Source organism: Camellia sinensis, chromosome 7 (genome assembly GCF_055761805.1).
Source record: "Camellia sinensis isolate YWXY chromosome 7, ASM5576180v1, whole genome shotgun sequence".
In the NCBI taxonomy this organism is placed as follows: Eukaryota; Viridiplantae; Streptophyta; class Magnoliopsida; order Ericales; family Theaceae; genus Camellia; species Camellia sinensis.
Window position 1 is genome coordinate 175,437,525 of NC_138967.1, and position 23,021 is coordinate 175,460,545.

The window sequence follows — 23,021 nt, forward strand, 5'->3', positions numbered from 1 at the left end:
GCACAACTCCCAATCTTAATTTTTTCCTACAAATTAATTTTTATAATTTTTTATTACACATTTTCTTATAAAAAGTCAAAAAATTAACCCAAACATCTATATTTTTTTCCTCAATTTTTTAATAAAAAAAATACACTTATTTAGGACACCCCAAACAACCCATTACTTCGTGAATAAATTTTTTTTATCCTCTCTTGTGAATGTTTGCTTCTCAGCTCAAATAGCTGAGAAGTTAGCGAGCGAGAGAGAGAGAGAGAGAGAGAGAGATTTTAAGAATATGCCTCCAAAGAAAAAGCTCTGTAGAAATTTTCAGAGTGGAAGGTACGCCATTTATCTTCACCGTCCTCTTCTATGGCGTCTCGTTATTTATTTATTTATTTTTTTTAAAAAAAAATTCTTCGAAATTGCATTAGGGTTTCATGCTGATAAACAATATTTTATTTTATTTTTCAATTTCAGAATCAATTTATGCCTCTTCTGATTCTTCAATTTTATTTATTTTCTAGTTGTCAGTATGGTGAACGGTGTAAGTTTCGTTATGTAGCTCAACAACAACAGCAGCAAAAGCCCAATCCTGTTGGATTTGGTGTTCAGGGCAATGATTTTGGATCCAAACAGAACCACTTCAAGGTTCTTTCTTTCCCTGAATTTGTTGCTATGTATTAGAACTGGTACATTTTTATTTGGGTGAATTATGCTAACTTCCCTTGAAGTTTGATGATGAAAATATAATAACCCCACAAGTTTGACATAATTACATTGAGCTTATTAACGTTTTAATTCACTCACGCCCCGTATGGATTGTGAGGTGAGAAAAGAAAGAATTGATTATGTTTTCTCACCACTGGGTTTGTTTGGATGAATAGAAGAGAAAAAAATAAATGATTATGGTTTGTCACCATTGCGTTTGTTTGTTTGGATGAATGGAAGAGAAAAGAATATGGTTTCTCACTTATCTTGATAGAATAAATAAGAGAAAAGAAAAAAAATATATTTTATTTCATTTTACCAAAATAATCCTGAAAAAAATAAGCTATTTTTCCAACTTCTTCCACCATAGGGCAATTTTGGCATTTAAAAAAGTTTCATCAATCTATTTTTTTTTTCACCAAATCTCACAACTTTTGGTGAGAAATAAAACACGACTTTGGTGAGAGTTTTTTTCTCACCAAACCCCTCCATCCAAACGGAGATTTAGGCTCCGTTTGTTTGAGGGAGGCGATTGTTAGTATGGTGAGATTGAGTGAGGGGATTATGGGTGATATTAGGTTGTAGATATAAGATAAATTATATTTGTGCACTATATAGAGAGAGATATTAGTTGGTTGAGATTAAATCTATGAAATTACGTAAAAGTCTTTGTTATATAGAATGTGACTATATTGTTTTTGTAAAGTGAGGGGCAAAATAATCTTTTTACCTCCAATCTCATGGTATTAGATTTCAATACCATCTCTCCTATCGGATTGCTAGTCCCTTTCATTGGAGGGGTTTCATAGTCCCATGGGACTCTTAATCCCACATCAATTTTCCAAAATAAACGTGATTTTTGTGGACCCACCTCATTACTAATCCAATCCCTTCATCTCTCAAAACAAACATGGCCTTAACACCCCATCTTTTATAGTAATTTGTTAGTCATATAGATAGAAAAATGATATTGTCACATTTTTTACACTAAAATATATACTTTATTTTGTTTATCTTTGTGTTTTCATGCTACATGTATTAGTTTTGGTTACTTTAGTCATACTAAAAAGGAGGTCAATATAATTATGCTAAAATTATGGGGTTTGTTGTATTTTTTTCAATCTTTAGGGGAATTTACTGTATTTTTTTTTTTTTTGATTTAATATGTAATTATGTATAATGTCAGTGAAGTATGGCATGTTTCTCTTCATAGTAACTTAGTGTTAACACTTATAGGGACTCATGTTTATATTCTTGTTGGTTGAAATTATTTTCCTGTGCATCAGCCTTTTGAAAATAAGTGGACCCGTAATGGTGGCTCACAAGTATCACAACAACCTGATAATCAGCCTCTGACAGCTAATCATAAGTGAGTTCTTGATCAATGACTTATACTTCTCTTCTTGCAGTTTTGTATCTTTGCTGTTTAGGTTATTTCATCTTCCTCATTGGTTTATGTGAAGAGAATGCTAGAGATCCTAAAAGTTTTACTAAATTTCTATGGGTGCCACACCCATATGAGACATTTGGTAGAAAATTTGGTAAAACTTTTGGGATCTCTAGCATTTTTCTTATGTAAAATACCTGGTGAAATACAATTTTGATGTACATATAGATGCACAGATCCTGAGTCATGCAAACAGCAAATAGTTGAAGATTTTGAGCATGAGAGGCCTCTTTGGAAGCTTACATGTAATGGCCACAATAAGATGTAAATATTACTAGCAATGTTTCTCACAGGCATTTTGAGAAAGTTGGGATTTCAAACTTCCACTAAGCGTTTGAATTCTAAATTTAGTTGGGAAAATGTTGTACATAAATTGATGAGAAGAACTAGGGAACAAATGATAGTATTTTTTCCTTTCCTTAGGTCTCGTATGCGTGCTCTTTTCAAGTCAACTGTAGTCTGCTCATTTCTTGTCATCATTGGAACATATTTGGTAGACCACAGCATAACTATCAAATTCTTGTATATACAATTCACAGGCCACTGACAATGGAAGTCGACGCCTTCTCCGCCTCCACCTCCGCTGTTGCCAGGGCCGGCCCTGCCCTAAGGCAGGTAAGGCTTGTGCCTTAGGCCCCATATTTTGGCCCAAAAATAGGGCCCCTAAATTTAAAAAATTGTTATAGGTTCAACTTTTTTTTTTTTTTTTTTTTGGTTTTAAGATCAATTTAAAAGGCCCCAAATGTTTTATTGGGCTCATGTATAATTTAGCCCATATTTATTTATAAATGTGTTTGGCCCATATTTATTAAAATGAAAATATATAAATAAATAAATAAAAAACAATAGGGCCCCTAAATTTGGTAAAACATATAAACATATATAACATAGGGCCCCTAAATTTGGCCCAAAAATAGGGCCCTTAAATTTGATAAAATATTATAGGGTCAATGTTTTTTTTTTAGTTTTAGGATCAATTTAAAGGGCCCCAAAATATTTTTTTGGGTCCATGTATGATTTACTCCATATTTATTTATAAGTATAGTTTGGTCCATATTTATTAAAATGAAAATATATATTAAAAAAAAAGTGTTTGGGCTCAAGAAAAATAATACATACAATATATGGGCCCTATTTTTTTTATTTTTTATTTTTACCTTCTTTATCTATTAGATTTTAGTGGAATAAATAATTTTGCTCAAATTTTTTTACCTAGGTCTTTATCAATTTTAATTGAATAATTTTTTTCTAATTTTTTTGTTCTAATTTTGTTTTATTAAATTGTTTTATCTATAATTTTAATGATTATATGTGTAAGTAAATTTTTTTATGGTTACAAACAAATAAAAAAATTGTAACTTATCGTTTTATTCATAAAATTTTTTTCAATATAAAAAGGTCCCCATTTCCGAAATTCGCCTTAGGCCCCGACGAACTCAGGGCCGGCCCTGGCTGCTGCCACTTCACCCACTGGCCAACCACCACCACCGCTACCACAACCGCTACTGACTCAATCCGTGAATTCCGAACCCGACGTTGTGTTACGCAATGAGATTTCTGTCTCTACGATTCAGCGCTTGTCGCCAAAAACTGATGAGTACTTTCCCCTTGACGTCAGTGACATTGCCGATTTAATTTCGACGCCGACAGCGACAACCATGCTGGTTCCGGAACTAGAGAGGACGGTTGAGGGAGGTTTGTTTAGGGCGAATTGTTGGTTCAAGAGCCCTATGAGTCAGCTCCATAAAGGTAATATTTGTTCTCTGTTGCACACACCAGTTACTCTTTTTTGTGCGCATAATTATTCTATATTTGGTAATTTAGGAGAGAAAAGAAAGGAAATGTTATGTAAGTTATAGAAAAAAAAAATTGATTTGTCTTATTTGGATAACATGAGAGAAAATAAAAGAAATAATATTGATTTCTCTTTTATCTTATTATTTGGTTAATCTATATAAAAGAAAAGAAAAGAAATGATATTATGTTATATTACCAAATTAACCTTTATAAGAGTTAGCCTTTTTTATTTCTTCTATATTTGAAAGAGTGATTTTGGTATTGTAATGAAATAGCATTTAGTTGGTTTATTTGCTATCTCAATCTCTCAATTTCTGAAGAGATTCAAAATAAAGGTTATGAGGTAAATGAGTTTCTTCTCTTCATTTCATTTCATTTCCCGCCTCTTTATGTATCCAATAACGAGTGATACGGTCCTAGAGAAATGCACTTATTTTTTTTCTTTTTTCTCTCTCCAAATCACCCAAATTCCAATCCAAATGTGGTGTTAATGAATTAATTTTTTTTTACAATTTTATTAAATGATTAATTTGGACATCAATAGACACAACAAACCTTAAAACTAGGTTTTTATAGTAGATGTCTTTTCAACATGAAAATTCTCAGTACACATTCTTTTAAAAAAATACACGCATCAGACTGAAAATATGTAAACAAAGAGGATGAAAAAAAAAAAAATTTTCATTCAGAAATACATAACCAAATAATATATAAATAGTTCTGAACTGTGGAACAGAAAATATATAAATGGTTCAAAAATACAGATTAAAAAATATAAGTTTAATTTGGAAGTACAAAACCTAAAGATTTTTCTTCGTTCGGTAGTTGTATGTCGAAAATTTATATTTTATTTGGAAATACAAAATCGAAAATTATTGTTTATTCGGTTGTTGATTGCTGAATTTTTAAAATTTATTTGGATAACTAGTTCCAATGGTTTTCATTCTCTTTGTCAACCAATATGAAATTGTACGGGGAGCAAATATTCCGCGATGCCCGTACTCCTTTCGTCTAAGCTAGTTGTCTATCTGATCGACCTGAGAACACAACGGCGGTGAGCTACCGCCGGAAAACCCCTTCGACGGTCAAGTTAGCACACACTCAGACAAAGAGGGAGAGAGAGAGAGAGGTGTATCACCATGAGTGTTTCTCACCAAATGATGTTCCATCCCCAGCATGGGGGGCGCAGTCATGCTTATATACTTTCTGCGGTCAAGTCTGCATCCATTAGTCTCTTGACATGTGGAGCTGTTTTCCCATCTGTCAGCACAAATCCAGCGGACACCACCTAACCAAACCGCCAGACAACATTAGCGGGAGCTCAGCAGCCCGGCGGCATCACCCCGGCCTTCCACGACCGTGCTGCGTAATGAGTCCGAGTGCTCCACTCGTCGAGCTCCTTAACAGCCGAGCTCGGTAGCATTCCGGCAGAACCGAGCTCAAGACAGGTCAAGCCGGTGAACAGAAGGCCTTTCTCGTCGAGCTACGCGTGTGAACCATGGAACCCAGGTTGGCAGGCGATCATCTTGGCCAAGTAAGCTCGGTCCAAACACGGGACCTCGACCTCAGGCCTGGGCCTCAACCGAGCAGGACTAGCTCCAGGGAGGCCCTAGTTAGCTCGGCCTAAGTGGGGGGTTGAGCCTTGACCGAGTAAAACCCACTCTGAACAGGCCCAAGTTAGCTCGGCCCTATTCTGTCCGGTTTCTACCACGGCCCAAAGCCAGATTATAAATCTCCCTCTCAATTGCCCTTTAATTCCGTCCGCGCACGCGTGATTGGGATTACATGATCCGACCGGGGTACTCTCTCGGTTCTTAGTTCGCAAGACGTCAACCGCGCTAATCGATATGCTCGGTTTCTTGGTTTGCTCGGTCGATGCCTCAACTCGCCTTCCTGCCTCTTCAATACTGACGCCGCCGTCAATTGGGACACGCATTGATCATTTATTGGCCTCGAGCGGCCAACCCAGATGTCTCTTCACATTCAAAATTTTGGCGATTCTCTGCTCTTATAAACACGCCTCCTCCCCCTTTACATTTCCTTCTTACTGCCTCTCTTTCGTTCCAGACGACCAAGCACCATTCTTGACCTCGACTACCAAGCTCCATTCTTGCTCTCGAGGAATTGACTTTTGCCTCCTTCTGGTAAGTTCTTCGAGTCTTTTCATTGCTTTTCCATTCGGTATTTGACATTTTAGGGCACAAAAGCCATAGGTTTTAGGATATAGCTCCCCAAAAACCTCCTCTGCCCTCTGCTCTCTTTGCTGTTCTTCAACTTTTGTGATGAACACACGAAGATCTGGGGCGGACCGGGCTCCATGTCTTCTTTTGATCCCAAAAAACACAAACCGAACAAGTTATGAGTTTGCAAAACTCGCGTAGGAACCGAGGTAACAGACTGTTGGACCGCTCGACCGGGCTAAAATCTGGTCCGCTTGGGCGGCCGAGCTTCTGGGGCTCACCTTTGTGACCGAGATGGTTTGGCAATCCATCTAACCGAGCTGAAGTCAAGCTCGTTTTGCGCGACGGCGCTCCTTCTTACACTTAAACTTCCTTTTCCTGCAGAGTCCAAGGGGACCACGCACCAACACTGAGGCTCTCTAAGGCCGAGCAGCCATCAACCGAGAATGTTGCCAAACCAACACAGCCGTGCTAAAACCAGCCGGCTAAACATGGGGCGCTACCGCTTCCTGGTTGACACGCCGGTCGCACTAGCCGCGTTCCGGTAAGAATACGGTGTCCCCGCCAACGTACATCTCGAGCTCGATGCCGAGGAAACAACCTCCTGGGGCAGACTAGACCAGTGCCCTTTCACCGTGCTCTCCATAATAGAAGGTGGCCTCCGCTTCCCGGTTAAACCCCTAATGTGCGAGTTCTTGCGGCGCACCGGGCTAGCACCAACCCAAGTCTCAACCAACACTTATAGGATAATTAACGGGATAGCCGAGCTGAACAACCGGCTAGGAACCAACCTAGGATTAGCTGAGATACTTCGCTAGTATACCCTCGGGCATATAGGCGACGACCTTGCCTATTACTTAAAGATTAGATCGGGTAAGGAGAAGACAGTGACTGGCACCCTGGACAAAGACATGCACGATGATGACGACTTTTTCTGGGTGTCCGGTAATTATGAAACAGCCGACGTGCCAGGCTGGTATATCAGCAAGAACTTGGGTGAAACATGTAAGCCGTGCTAAATGCTTGGTCAAATTACTTTCCTTCACCATTTTGTACTAATGCGCTTTGTTTCTTTCCTTTTTGCAGCCATTGAAGCTTTGCAAGCCAACTACTATAATCCCAACGAAGCAGCCATCAGAACCGTGCTGCGGTACCGTAACCGAGATTGCCACGAACTTCTCGGCTACGTACCGACTTACAGATACTCTGCTCCACGCCGAAGTAAAGTAACAGATTTTCTCCGAGCGCCGTCTCCACCTCTCGATCCAACACTACCGGACGTGCCCCTAATCCGGCTGACCGAAGCAGAGGAGATGGCCAAACGAAGTCGCATCAAAAATCTCATCACCGCCACATCTATCGAGTTGCTGAGCATCCCTCCCCGTGCAGCTGCTGCCGGTCAAACAAGCGGGATCGTGGTTGCGTTGGCGTCACCTGCCGCGGTGCAGACGAGCAAGGAAAGCCGTCGAGTTGGGAAAAGGCCTCGCACCGCCGATCCCTCAGCCGAGCTTGTTGCAGAGTTGAACACCGAGCAACCCGCGGTCACAACTGAGCCAACACCGCCCTGGAAGCCCCAGTTGAAGCACCGGGTAAGAATTTCTAAGGCTTCCTTAGAAATTGCAAACTCCGACAACTCAAAACTGCTCGGCCAGCTGGGATCCACCGAGAAAGAAAGGGACGCTCTCCGGGCCGAGCTGGAGGCGTTAAAACAATCAAGGAAGGATGAGGTGGACGAGGCCAACAGCGTTGGTTTCAAGGAGGCCGAAGAGAGCTACACCAAACAGGTCGAGGCCACCAAGGACATATTCTTCAAGTTCGGTTGGAAGGCTGCTTGCGAACAGCTCGGCCAAGGATCTGGGACCAACGTGTTTGCCTCTCCCCCAGTTGCCTTCTTGCCGACGTACATGGTGCCATACGCCAACGATGTCTTCAGTGCATTGCAGGCTGAGGCCGATGGAGAAAGTGGGGATGAAGCCGAGGAAAATGCCGAGGGAGATAACCGCCTAAAGCAGGCCGGCGAGGGCGAGTCCGGCGTCCAAGAAACCACTACTACGGTTGACCTGGAGGCAACTACTACCGGGGATGACTTCGCAGACCTTTCCCCCTTAGTGTAGTTTTCTGTCTTTTCTCTTTTTTTTTTTTGTTTGAAGAATGTAACCGGGCTACTTGCCCTACCTTATGTAATTCAACTTCTCATCAATGAAAAGTTTTGATTTCGTTAACTGTTGCACTACTTTAGTTTCATCATCTTGGCAAGAACAATTAAGCAAAATGTCAACTACTTTAGCCGGGGTAAAGCACCTTGGCTAAACCTTTTGACCACCCCTTGAGCAAATCATCAACTTGTCTAGCCGAGATAAACCATCTCGGCTAAAACCATAGAGTTGAGTGAATCATCAACTCATCTAACCGGAATAAACATCTCGGTTAAAATCTCAAAGAGTTGAGTAAATCATCAACTCATTCAACCGGAGTAAAACATCTCGGTTGAAATCTCAAAGTTGAGTAAATCATCAACTCATTTAACCGGAGTAAAACATCTCGGTTTAAACCAAAGAGTTGAGTAAATCATCAACTCATTTAACCGGAATAAAACATCTCGGTTAAAATCTCAAAGAGTTGAGTAAATCCTCAACTCATTCAACCGGAGTAAAACATCTCGGTTAAAATCTCAAAGAGTTAGTAAATCAACTCATTCAACCGGAGTAAAACATCTCGGTCAAAACCAAAGAGTTGAGTAAATCATCAACTCATTCAACCGGAATAAAACATTTCTGTCAAAATCTCAAAGAGTTGAGTAAATCATCAACTCATTCAACCGGAATAAAACATCTCGGTTGATATCTCAAAGTTGGCATCGAAAACAACAACATGCTTCAGCAAAGATAGCTCACTTCTATTATATTTGACAAAAAGGGTATTACATTCATAAATGCAAGAAGAGCAAGTCTTTTCACAAAAAAAAAAAACAAAAAAACTATATAAGAACGTCAAATGCTAAAAATAGTACAGTTTAAGGTTGGCCGCATTTCATGGCCGGGGTATGCCTTTTCCTTCCAAATCTTCCAAGTGGTATGCCCCCTTGCCCGCCAGACCGGTTATCTTGTAAGGCCTTTCCCAGTTTGCCCCTAGCTTGCCTTTTCCCGGCACCAGTGTGTTGCCGATCACCTTTCTTAAAACCCAATCTCCAACTTTGAACGGTTTGGGGTGCACCGTTTTGTTGTATGTTCTGGAAAGCTCTTGTTGGTATGCGGCCACATGGATTAGAGCCTTGTCTCAGCGTTCTTCAGCTAGGTCCAATTCCAGGGCTACAGCTTCAGAGTTCAGCTCCGGCTCAAAACTTTCGCTGTGAAGGGTGGGCATGCCAATTTCCAATGGGATGACCGCCTCCATGCCGTATGCTAGGGCAAAAGGAGTTTCCCCGGTAGATCGCCTCGGGGTCATCCGATATGCCCAAAGGACACTTTGGGAGTTCCTCGGTCCATTTTCCTTTGGCTTTCTCAAGTCTTTTCTTCAATCCATTAAGGATGGTCTTGTTTGATGCTTCGGCCTGGCCCTTGGACTGCGAGTAAGTCGGAGTGGAGTTGTAGAATTCAATCTTCAATTCCTCACAAAATCCTCTGAATAAGCGCCCGTCAATTGGGTGCCATTATCTGAAATCAGAATCTTGGGGACGCCAAACCGCGTTATGACATTCTGCCAGACAAACCGTTTGACGTCTTTCTCCTTGATTGTTGCCAAGGGCTCAGCTTCAATCCATTTTGTGAAGTAGTCCGTAGCCGCGATGAAGAACTTTCGGTTGCCTAGTGTCGTTGGGAGTGGTCCCACTATATCCAGCCCCCACATCGCAAAAGGCCAAGGACTGGTGAGGGGAATAAGTTCTCTGGCCGGCTGATGAATCTGGTAAGCGAACTTCTGGCACTTCTCACATTTTCTCACATATTTTTGAGCATCCACTTGCATGCACGGCCACCAGTATCCTTGCGAGATAGCACGGTAGGCCAATGATCTTCCCCCAATGTGACTTTCGCATATTCCTTCGTGAATCTTGTGCAGGAAAGCTTCCACGCTGTTTGGGTGTACACACTTAAGGTAAGGACTGGTGAAAGACTTCTTGTATAGAACGCCAGATGGAGAGAGCCAAAACCGCTCTGACTTCACCTGGACTTTATGCGCTTCTTTTTTATCGGCCGGAAGGGTCCGCTCTTTTAGGAAGAGGATAATAGGGTCTATCCAAGAAGGGCCAAGCTCGGTGCAGAGTACTTCTGTCTGCTCGGGTTCCTCTATACTAGGCCTTGGAAGAAGCTCGATCAGGAGAGGGCTGGGAGATGTTCTGTTGACCATGGAAGCCAGACCGGCTAACTCATCCGCACGGCCGTTTTCTTCCCGTCCAATTTGTTGGACCCTTATCGCCTGGAATCGCTTGATGTGGTCTCTTACCAGAGCTTGGTACTTTGCCATTCTGTTATCTTTAGCTTCGTAAACCCCAGACACTTGATTGACAACAAGTTGGGAATCGCTGTAAACCATCAACTCGGATGCGCGCAACTGGAGCGCGCTCTTAAGTCCGGCTAATAACGCCTCGTACTCTCCCTCATTGTTTGATGCAGGGAATCTGAGGGTGATAGAGTGTTCGATGGTCAGACCATCTAGTGAGATCAAAACTATGCCCAGCCCGGCACCGTGATGGTTTGAGGCTCCATCTACAAAAAGTTTCCACATTTCGCCAACGAAGAGTTTCCAACACTTTGAGGGGTCTTGGGAGGCTTAAAAGTTGTTGGGATCATGGTTGCTCGGCTATTCAGTTTCAGGTTCAACGCTGATCGGTTCCACTTCCTCCCCCCTCGGCGATGCGGTACCGGACCCAACAGGTTGGTCTGTTATGCCTAAATCCGTCATCGCATCGCCGGATTGCAGTATCATGCCGGCTGGAGGTTCTATGGCGGGGCGCGCAAGTTCCGCGTTGCCAACATCGCCTTGCTGTGCAATTTCGGTTGAATCTACGTTTGCCTCCTCGGCTACCGTGGTGAGATCTACTGGACATACTTGGTGAATCCCAGGCGAGAACTCAGCAACAAAATTTGCCAATGCTTGAGCTTTTATGGCTGTTCGGGGTTGAAACTTGACGTCAAATTGTCCCAACTCGACTGCCCACTTTAGAATTCAACCGGAGAAATCTGCCCGCTTGAACAAGGCTTTCAGGGTAAATTTGATCAACACAATGATTGTGTGAGCATGAAAGTAGTGCGTGCGCCAATTTCCTGGAGGCCATCATCAACGCCAAAGCGAGTTAGTGGCAAGTACCTCGACTCTGCTGGTAGCAAGGTTTTGCTCACGTAAAAGATAGGGAAATGCTTTATACCCTCTAACTGGACAAGTACCGCACTAACGGCGTGCTGAGAAACTGCCAAATAAAGGTAGAGTTCTTCACTGGGCTTGGGTGTCACCAATAAAGAAGTAGAAGACAAATACGCCTTGAGCTCGGCCAAAGCCCTGTCACATTCCTCGTCCCATGAAAACTTGGATTTCAAGGCTCGAAAGAAAGGGCGGCAGCGATCTGATGACCGGCTTATGAATTTGTTAAGCGCGGCTGCCATTCCGGCAAGATGCTGCACGTCTTTTGCCGAGTTGGGCTGCTTCAATTCTTGTACGGCTCTGATTTGTGTGGGGTCTGCCTCGATGCCTCGGTTTGTAACTAGGAAGCCCAGGAATTTCTCGGATCCCACGCCGAAGGCACACTTTGACGCATTCAGGCGTAGCTTGTGCTGTTTAAGAATAGCGAACATCTCGGCTAGGTCGGATAAGTGGTCAGCCTGTTGCTTGCTCTTGACCACCATGTCATCGATGTAAGCCTCCATCGTCCGGCCAAGGAGATGAGCAAACATTTTGATCACCATCCTTTGGAAAGTCGCCCCGGCATTCTTCAAATCAAAAGACATGACTCGATAGCAGAATAGTCCCCTCGGAGTAGTGAAAGAGGTTATCTCACGGTCGAGGCCATGCATGGCAATCTGATGATAACCGCGGTAGGCATCCAAGAAACTGAGCCTGTTATGCCCGGCCGTTAGGTCCACCAGCTGGTCTATTCTGGGCAGAGGAAAGCTGTCTTTAGGGCAAGCTCGGTTGACGGTCTCGTAGTCGACGCAAACTCGCTACTTCCCATTCTTCTTGGGCACTACAACTATGTTTGAAATCCACCGAGGGTAGTGCACTTCCTGAATTGCCCGTGCTTCAAGCAAATTCCTTACCTCCTCCGCGACTACCTTGGCATGATGAAGAGCCGATCTCCTTGTTCTCTGAATGACCGGCCGTGCACTAGGGAAAACATTGAGTTGATGGCAAATAAAACTTGGATCGATGCCAGGCATGTCGTATGGTGACCATGCTAAGACTTCGATATTGGTTATCAAGAACTCTACCATCTCGGTCCGTTCTTGGGCGGTCAGGCTTGATTCGAGCAAAAAGAACTTGTTTGGACTTTTCGTGTCGATCTGTACTTCTACCAATTCTTCAACAGCTTTATCCTCGGCCCTGGTGCCCACGTCATCAAGGACACTCTGGTCTTCTGGGCCTTCAATCATTTGCACGACGCCTTTGGCAGCTTGGCTCTCGTTCACCGCCACGAAGCATTGCTTCGACATGACTTGATCGCCCAAATTTCCTCAATTTTCCCCATAGCCGAAGGGAATCTCATAACCTGGTGGTAGGTCGACGCTACAGCCTGCATAGCGTGCAGCCATCCCCTACCGAGGATCAGATTGTATGTAGACGGCACCTGTAATACCCAGAACTCCACCTGCTTGACCACGGAGCCGGCTTTGATCGGTAAAATTATTTTTCCCAAAGGCCACTCCGGTTGCGAGTTGAAACCTACCAGTGGCGAAGTTGCCGGAGCCAAGTCTGCATCTCGGAGTTTGAGTTGTTTGAACGCATCGTAGTACATAATTTCAACCGAGCTTCCCTGGTCAATCAAGATGCGCTTGACCTCTGTTATCAGAATCTTACGATTCGCGATTCGATTCACGATTCGATTCGCAATTTTTGCAAAATCGATACGAATCTATGGATGAATCTATTTTGGAAGTGAATCTCTAGTGAATCGCACGATTCACAATCGATTCACGATTCGATTCACTTTTTACGATTCATGCAATTTTTGAAATTATTGTGTACGACATATTTTTGACTTTTTTTCTTCATCTTTTTAGTGAAAATGACATAATACAACTTTTAATAGCGTTTAATACTAAAATAACCAACATATATACATGATTTATTGTTATTTTAGTGATTATGGAGTTTTTAATAGGATCCAATAGGATTCAATCAGACCCAACATATTTTTAACCTTTCTTCTCATTTTTTTTTCTTTTAAAAAATCATAATATATCTTCTAAAAATGTTTAAGATTAAAGTTACACTATGAATTATCTATTACTATTTTATTAAATTGAATATTACATGTGTGAGGTCAATTATACTTTTTAAAATATTTTAGCCTTTAAAATAAAAGATTTTAAATAATTCATTCTTATTATTTGCTCACTGTTACTTAGAAAAATATATATGCTTATTGTCCAAATATCAACATTGTTGTTAATTATTGTTACTTTGGAAATTGATAGTTTGTTTATTTGGTTACTATCTTTATTAAGAATGGCTGATAAGAAATATCTAAAAAAGAAAAAAAGGCGAGATGGTGATATTACATCTTTATTAAGAATGGCTGATAAGAAATATCTAAAAAAGAAAAAATGTAATATGGTGATCTTACATAGGAACCTTTGTTAACTTTTTACCTATTAAGCTACCTGATTATTATTCAAAATAACATTTTTATTGATTTAAGTCTAAATATTTTATATTCATAACATATATTTAACATCTAAATGTGTAGATATACGTTTTTAAGTAATTTAGAAAAAGTGACTGAATTTTTACGATTCACGATTCGATTCGCGATTCGGTACAAGACCATTTCGATTCACGATACGAATCCTGATTTGACAACTATGCGCTTGACATTGAACTCTTTGACGCGGAGGGTGACCACTAGGGCGTCGTTGTGCGGCGTTTGAATGCGCTCTAGGTCCCTTGTGGAGAAACTAATCACGTCTTTTTCCTCGGTCTTCTCCCTTTTGATCGCGAGCTGGACTGACAAAACTTCCCTCATGTGTTCCGCCTTTTTAATCACTTGCGCTTGACATTGAACTCTTTGACGCGGAGGGTGACCACTAGGGCGTCGTTGTGCGGCGTTTGAATGCGCTCTAGGTCCCTTGTGGAGAAACTAATCACGTCTTTTTCCTCGGTCTTCTCCCTTTTGATCGCGAGCTGGACTGACAAAACTTCCCTCATGTGTTCCGCCTTTTTAATCACTTCCCTCATGTGGAGCCGGCGCGGGTATACGAGCTCCGAGGAATGATCAAAAAGGCGGAACACATGAGGGAAGTTTTGCCAGTCCAGCCCACAATCAAAAGAGGGAAGACCGAGGAAAAAGACGTGATTAGTTTCTCCACAAGGGACCTAGAGCGCATTCAAATGCTGCACAACGATGCCCTAGTGGTCACCCTCCGCGTCAAAGAAATCGATGTCAAGCACATCTTGATTGACCAGGGAAGCTCGGTTGAGATTATGTACTACGATGCGTTCAAACAACTCAAACTCCGAGATGCAGACTTGGCTTCCGGCAACTTCGCCACTGGTAGGTTTCAACTCGCAACCGGAGTGGATCTTGCCCGCCGACCATGGAGTTTCTTGCCGAGCTGATCTTGCTCGCCAAGAAGCAAGTCGCCGAACGGACCTTGCTTGCGACCTTGGAGTTCCTTGCTGAGCTGATCTTGCTCGCCAAGAAGCAAGTCGCGGAGTGGACCTTGCCCGCCGACCATGGAGTTCCTTGCCGAGCTGATCTTGCTCGCCAAGAAGCAAGTCACTGAGCGGACCTTGCTCGCGACCTTAGAGTTTCTTGCCGAGCTGATCTTGCTCGCCAAAAAGCAAGTCACTGAGCTGACCTTGCTCACGACCTTAGAGTTTCTTGCCGAGCTGATCTTACTCGCCAAAAAGCAAGTCACCGAGCTGACCTTGCTCGTCGACCATGGAGTTCATTGCCGAGCTGATCTTGCTCGTTAAGAAGCAAGTCGCGGAGTGGACCTTGCCCACCGACCATGGAGTTCCTTGCCGAGCTGATCTTGCTCGCCAAGAAGCAAGTCGCCGAGCGGACCTTGCTCGCGACCTTAGAGTTTCTTGCCGAGCTGATCTTGCTCGCCAAAAAGCAAGTCACCGAGCTAACCTTGCTCGTCGACCATGGAGTTCCTTGTCGAGCTGATCTTGCTCGTCAAGAAGCAAGTCGCGGAGTGGAGCTTGCCCGCCGACCATGGAGTTCCTTGCCGAGCTGATCTTGCTCGTCAAAAAGCAAGTCACCGAGCTGACCTTGTTCGCGACCTTAGAGTTTCTTGCCGAGCTGATCTTGCTCGCCAAAAAGCAAGTCACCGAGCTGACCTTGCTCGTCGACCATGGAGTTCCTTGCCGAGCTGATCTTGCTTGCCAAGAAGCAAGTCGCGGAGTGGACCTTGCCCGCCGACCATGGAGTTCCTTGCCGAGCTGATCTTGCTCGCCAAGAAGCAAGTCGTCGAGCGGACCTTGTTCGCGACCTTAGAGTTTCTTGTCGAGCTGATCTTGCTCGCCAAGAAGCAAGCCGCGGAGTGGACCTCGCCCGCCGACCATGGAGTTCCTTGCCGAGCTGATCTTGCTCGCCAAGAAGTAAGTTGCCGAACGGACCTTGCTCGCGACCTTGGAGTTCCTTGCTGAGCTGATTTTGCTCGCCAAGAAGCAAGTCGCCGAGCAAACTTTGCTCGTGACCTTGGAGTTCCTTGCCAAGCTGATCTTGCTCGCCAAGAAGCAAGTCGTGGAGTGGACCTTGCCCGCCGACCTTTGAGTTCCTTGCCGAGCTGATCTTGCTCGCCAAGAAGCAAGTCGTCGAGCTGACCTTGCTTGCCGACCTTGGAGTTCCTTGCCGAGCTGATCTTGCTCGCCAAGAAGCAAGTCGCGGAGTGGACCTCGCCCGTCGACCATGGAGTTCCTTGCCGATGATCTTGCTTGCCAAGAAGTAAGTCGCCGTGAGCTTATTTTGCTCGCCAAGAAGCAAGTCGCCGAGTTGACCTTGCTCGTCGACCATGGAGTTCCTTGCCGAGCTGATCTTGCTCGCCAAGAAGCAAGTCGCGGAGTGGACCTTGCCCGTCGACCATGGAGTTCCTTGCTGAGCTGATCTTGCTCGCCAAGAAGAAAGTCGCGGAGTGGACCTTGCCCGCCGACCATGGAGTTCCTTGCCGAGCTGATCTTGCTCACCAAGAAGCAAGTCGCCGAGCGAACCTTGCTCGCGACATTGGAGTTCCTTGTCGAGCTGATCTTGCTCGCCAAGAAGCAAGTCGCCGAGCTGACCTTGCTCGCCGACCTTGGAATTCCTTGTCGGGCTGATCTTGTTCGCCAAGAAGCAAGTCACGGAGCGGACCTTGCTCGCCGACCTTGGAGTTCCTTGCCAAGCTGATCTTGCTCGCCAAGAAGCAAGTCGTCGAGCAGACCGTGCTCGTCGACCATGGAGTTCTATGCCGAGCTAATCTTGCTCGCCAAGAAGCAAGTCGCGGAGCGGACCTTGCTCGCCGACCTTGGAGTTCTTTGCCGAGCTGATCTTGCTCGCCTAGAAACAAGTCGCGGAGCGGACCTTGCTCGCTGACCTTGGAGTTCCTTGCCGAGCTGATCTTGCTCGTCAAGAAGAAAGTCGTCGAGCAGACCTTGCTCGCTGACCATGGATTTCCTTGCCGAGCTGATCTTGCTCGCCAAGAATCAAATTACTGAGCTGGCTTTCCTCGCTAACTTTGAAGGTCCTTGCCAAGTTGATTTTGCTCGCTCAAGAAGTTACTGAGCTGATTTTACTCGCCAAGAAGCACGTTAACGAGTTGACTTTGTTTGCCAACTTTGAGGTTTCTAGGCCTAGCAAAGTGAACCACCGAGCAAAAAGTCTAGCCTGGCCTTGTAATGTAATTCCGGTCACACAAATGCGAACATAATTAAGGGGCAATTGTGAGGGAGATTTCATAATCTGGCTTTGGGTCATGGTAATGACCGAGCTAAGATTGGACCAGACGTGTTTGGGCCGTTCCAGGGGAAGTTTGCTCGGTTGAAGTCCAGACCCGATTTGGCCGAGATGATTCTCTGCTAGCCCGGTTTCTATTGGTTGCTCGTTTAGCTCGGCAGGGAAGGCCTTCTGTTTTCCGGCTCGACCTGTCTCGAACTCAGCTCTGTCGGAATGCTACTGAGCTCGGTTGTTATGGAGTTCGGCGAGTGGAGCACTCGGACTCGTTACCCAACACGATCGTGTGAGGCCGAGGTGACGCCGCCGGGTTGCCGAGTTCCCGTTAATGTTGTCTGGCGGTTTGATTAGGTGGTGTTCGCTGGATTTGTGCTGACAGATGGTTGAGCTGCTCCACGTGTCAAGAGACTAATGGGTGCAGAGTTGAGCGCAGAAAGTATATAAGTATGACTGCGCCCCCTATGCTAGACATAGAACATCATTTGGTGAGAAACACTCATGGTGATACACCTCTCTCTTCCTCTCTCTCTCTCTCTCTCTCTCTCTCTGAGTGTGTGCTAATTTGACCGTCGGAGGAGTTTTCCGGCAATACACCGCCGGGTAGCTCACCGCCGTTGTGTTCTCAAGTCGATCGGATAGACAAGGAGCTTGGACGAAAGAAGTACGGGCATCACGGAATATTTACTACCCGTACAGAAACGAATAACAAAAATAGTAAAACAATAACATAGTTTATGCAGAATAATAGTAAAATAATAACTGAAAATTGTTGATTTTTGAAAACTGCATACCTTAAAAAATGTTGGAGAATGTCAAAGCCGCTGGAATATTGCCGGAGAGTGTCAGAAAATGTTGTGTGTAGGGCACAATTTAGGTTTATGCTTAGGGGTGTGGTGTGGTTTTATATTTGTGTGGTATGTGTACGTAATGTTTTGGGTTTTTATGTTGATGTATGTACATATTATGTTTTAGGGGTAATATTTGGAACATTTGATGTGTGAAATGAGTAAAATAAAAGGTAAACCATTTTGTAAGTGTGCATAGAGAGTAAATGGTATGTGGAAATAGAATTACCCCAATTGTTTTCGTATTCTGATTAGAATTGGACATAAAGGTTTTATGTTTTAACATAAATTACACTTACTACCTTTGCACTTTAATCAAAATCTTTTCAATTGCTACAGTCAGCCACTACGTTTTAAATAAAGTTCTAATTTCACCCTTCCATCATCCTACCGTTAAAAAACTAATGGGAATTGTAAGTGGAGGAACTAAAGTGAGACTTTGGTGAAAGTGTAAGGAATAAAGTGAAATTTTAATAAAAGTATAAAGGGGCTAACGAGACAACAAAAATGTCACAGATGCTTTAAACGACAAGTTCCGTCAACATTGTTAACGTTAGACGGATGGAAGGGTGAGATTGCAACTTGACTGAAAAGTGTAGGGGGTTAATTTTTACAATTGAAAGTGAACGGGTTAAAGTGAGATTTCGATAAATGTATAGGGGTCCTTGTATTTTCATGAAGTTAGGATTGAATCAAAATGATGATTATTATGTTTTGAATTGATGATTTTAGAAGTTGTCATGTGTTTTTGATGATTTTGGGGAGTTGAATCTATCTGTATACGGATTATATTTTGATTTAAATTTTCTTCATAGCAATCACTTTGTGAAATTTTACTGAGTGAATTACAATGTTCACTGATTTTATTGAAACTTGTTTCACCCCAATGAAGTTTCACTGAAATGGAAAATGTTGAATTAGTGAAATTTCACTGAGTTAATTACAATTTCACTGATTGTGAATAAACCAAATCAGTGAAATTTAATGTGATTAACTACATGAGGATGGTTTTGGCCACTTAGACCTCTATTTATTAAGAATATACGAGGTAAATGAATCTACTGTGATTTTAATTTGATTGTGTTTATTAATATGGCATTAGAAGTGTATTGTCATTGGCTGATTGTGGGTGTTACAGAGACACTGGATTTCTGTGATTTTCTTTCACCAACTCCAGAAGAGCAAGCATCACGAAATGCAGCAGTAGAATGTGTCTTTGATGTTATCAGATATATATGGCCCAAATGCAAGGTCTGTCTCTCTCTCTCTCTCTGCATATGCACACAATTATACCCACATACGCTTGTAAATATAAATATATAAATGTGTGTGTACATATTTTTCGGAAGTATGGTTTGTAAGAGTAATTTTGCTTACAGGTAGAGGTTTTTGGGTCATTCAAGAAAGGGTTTTATTGTCCGACTAGTGTAATTGATGTAAGTTAATTGCTTCCTCCTAGTTGTTCTATGAATATTCATTGTTCACCTGCAAGAATCTATGATCCCATGCTTGTAGATGGTCATTGGTGCTGTGTTTCTTTTTCAGTCATGAATTTTCCATTGTTGTTACTTGTGAGCAAGATTAGCTCGTCTTGGTCATGTTAAAGTTTAAAATGTGCTTCATTTATAAAGTCATGCAATTTGACTCATCACTACTTGAAAATGCTTGCAATTGATTGTTGGAAAGACAGAAATGTAGAGAACTGGCACCAAGTGTAAGCATTTTGTGCAAGTGATTGTTCCTGATATATACTTGCTTAGACAGAATTGGTCAGTTGTTTTCCTGATATAATAATGCAAATAAAATGATGATCAATCTCAGATGGTTTTTATGCTAGCAGAGGATGGCACATGCCAATCTGTGTAATTTGACCTGGCTGGACCATTTTGGTTTAAGGAATCTTCAAACTATTTGAGAGAAAAGTGTTCTCTCTCTGTCTCTCTGTCTCTCTTTTATGAACTTTCATTTGTGTTGATGCACTTGAAGTGATTAGGATCTAATTTTGCCCCTGTATCTTAATATGGAGCATGTCTCTAGGTGGATTAGAAGGTATCAAACAAATGCTGTCCATTTAAAAAGGAAAAAGAAAAAAAAAGTCTGAAGGATCAAAGTAACATCATTAGAATAAGTACATAAAATGCAAGTGGAGGTTAGGCTAATGCAAGCATAATTCGAACATGTTTCCATGTTCCTTCATTTGTGATCATTGGGCTATAAGTGGCACGAGAAAACTTCTGTAATTTTCAGTGAAGACTGTGTGGCATAAGCTGTTGTTAACTCCAGGTTGTAGAACATCACTTTGTGGAGATGTCTGTGACTGAAGATGCTTAATTGCACTGGAGAACATCTTTTTCTTTGTCATGAACTCATGATGTCAAGCTTAATTTTGTTTATGCAGAAAATGAACTTTTTCTTGCTGACCTAATCTATGATTTATCCATGTCCTGTGGAACAATTTTTCAGGTTGTTCAGCTTTCAATTTTGCTAGAGCGTCTGCACAGAGGTTTCCTTCACGAAACACATATTGGGCAATGCATTGACATCTATTAAAGATTATCCTAGTATCTTCCACCCGACCTTTGTAAGAGTGTTTCTCACTAGGGCCCTCTTTAAGCTGCTTTATAACTTCTTGAGCATCTGTTTCCATAATCATTTTGTTGAAGCCTTTTTGGAAAATCATTGTCAGTCCTTTATACACTACCCAGAATTCTGCTTCAAGATTGGTACAGCTTTCCATTCTCCCACAATAGCCGTAAATCCAAGCTCCCCTCTCATCCCGAAGGAGACCTCCAAAACCACTTGGTACCCTGCTCCATTTGCTTCCATCCGTATTTAGTTTTGGAGTATCTGCAGGACGAAGAGACCAATTAATTAGTCAAAATGGGGGTCTAGGATTGATAATGGATAAACTGAAGCTTTTGTGGGACTTTCTTTTTCCACAACCACTGCCAATCCTCATCTTTGCCATCATATTTCGAAGCCAACTCATAAGCACTTGAAGTGGAAAAGGTTCCATCAGGAGCCCCTTTCCAAACAAGTTGATCCAGATGGGTATTATATTTAGGGGATTTCTCTTTAAGAATAGAGGCAGCCACAATTGGGGGAAAAGTTTGATTAATAATGTTCACATCCCAATCACCTTCCTCATTAATGATATCCTTACCTTGGATACATTAATATTGGCTGGTATGAAAGAAGTTGAGGGAATGACTTCCTTAATTGGTTTATCTCCACACCACCAATCTTTCCAAATGTTAACGTTAGCACTGTCTCCAAATGGACCATTTCGCACCTCTTCTTAAGATACTTCTAGATTTCAGCATACCTCTCAATACATGAGACGCTCTGCTATTCTTCTTCCAGTCAAGAAAATGGTTACCTTTCAGATACTTAGATTTCAGCACCTCATCCCACATGCCTCCCTCGTTATTCATGAGTTTCCAGCCCAATTTCGAAAGTAAGGCTAGATTATGGTCTCTAGCCTTCTTGATGCCAAGGCCACCATGTTTTTTCTTTTCGCACACCTCATTCCAATTAACAAGGTGAATTTTCTTTTTCTCTATGGTAACCCCAAAGAAAATTTATGTTAATCCTATTAATGTCATTACACACTCTTTTAGTTATCTCCATAGTTTGCATAGTGTAAGTAGGAATAGCAGGAGTAACAAATTGAACCAGGGTAGCTCTTTCTACCATTGAAAGCACACTCATTTTCCACGCCGCCAACTCATCTTGCAATTTTCAAGGATGTAGTTTAAGTGGCTCCGATTCACTCTTTTATTCAAAAGGGGGACACCCAAGTATTTTTCTAGATTAGATGTTAGTGGGATACCACATCTAGCATTGAGGTCTCCAGCCTTTCTAAGATCAAGGTTTGGGGACATAAAGGGTATGTTTGGTTTGTGTTTGAGAGATGTGTTTTAGAGATAAAAAATATAAAAAGTTGTTTGGTTTGGTTTTTTTCAAAAGATGTTTTGGAAAATTATTTTGAGAGAGAGTTTTGAAAAAAGTGATTGATTTGATGTGTGTGAGAGAGATTTGTTTGGAAAACTTGTTTGGTTTACAAGTTTTGAGAAATTTTTTTGAGAAAATTTGTTTGGTTTGATTACTTTTAAAAATTTATTTGTAGAGAAAATTTTTCAAAAATTTTTCAGAAATACAAACCAAACGAACCCAAAGATTTTTGATTTCTGAAAGTTAATCTTGAGTGCAGATATGAAACTGAACTCATTCATAACCCCGGTAATAATGACACAGTTTTTTATGTCAGCTTTAGCAAATAAAATCAAGTCATTAGCAAAAAAGAGATGGGTGATTCAGGGGTCTCCTTGTTTTAGGCCTTTCATAGGCCTAAATTGATCAAGAGGTTCTCCATTTCATAAAATAAAGGTCCGCACTGTAGTCACACAACACATAATTAAATACCCCATTTCTCATTTAAATTAAACTCAAGAAAAATTTCTTTCAGGAATTGCCAAGATCAATTTTCAAGATCATGTTGCCCATCTTACATTTTCGTAATCTCATAGAATAGAATAGATGACTTCTTGTGTTATAATGATGTTATCACTGATATTTCTATTAGGGACAAAACTACTCTAATTAGGTCTTACAAGTTTATCAAGGGAAGGTCTGATTCTATTTATCAGAATTTTGGTAATGATTTTATAGGTAACATTACAAAGGCAAATTAAAAAATTATTCACGGTCATAAATGAATGACTCTTTTTCATACCATTTTCTTTTATATTTCACATTTTAATTTGTGTGCCCCACTTTAGGCAAATAATTCGAGTTGTTCATTTTATGCATTTTGTAATAAAATCGTTCGTGTAAAAAAATTAACTCTATCAAATATTCGATAAATAGATAAATAAATTACATTTTATTTTATAAAATAAACTGTATAAATTTAAATTCCTAATGATTGTCCATTTTTGTTTATGTATTTAATAATGTCTAATAAAATTAATATATTT

The 23,021-nt window shown here is 41.9% G+C and overlaps 1 protein-coding gene across 3 annotated transcripts; it reads left to right on the forward strand.

Annotated features, from left to right (window-relative positions):
* Positions 1 to 210: 210 nt before the first annotated feature.
* On the forward strand, positions 211 to 21,853 carry LOC145795464 (zinc finger CCCH domain-containing protein 16-like). Of its 3 annotated transcripts, XR_014336454.1 has the most exons (8): positions 211 to 321; positions 507 to 630; positions 1,977 to 2,059; positions 2,306 to 2,401; positions 2,677 to 2,752; positions 19,181 to 19,293; positions 19,422 to 19,478; positions 20,506 to 20,584. XR_014336454.1 is itself a non-coding variant. In XM_082879925.1 (7 exons), the coding sequence occupies exons 1-7, from the start codon at positions 278 to 280 to the stop codon at positions 20,590 to 20,592; spliced, it is 639 nt and encodes a 212-aa protein (XP_082736051.1). In that variant the 5' UTR covers positions 211 to 277; the 3' UTR covers positions 20,593 to 21,853. The 3 variants fall into 3 exon arrangements, 2 of the variants coding, with proteins under 2 accessions (XP_082736051.1, XP_082736052.1); XM_082879925.1 differs by lacking the exons at positions 2,306 to 2,401; positions 2,677 to 2,752 and adding an exon at positions 3,756 to 3,886 and having other exon boundaries at positions 20,506 to 21,853; XM_082879926.1 differs by lacking the exon at positions 20,506 to 20,584 and having other exon boundaries at positions 19,422 to 19,662.
* The last annotated feature ends 1,168 nt before the right edge of the window (positions 21,854 to 23,021 follow it).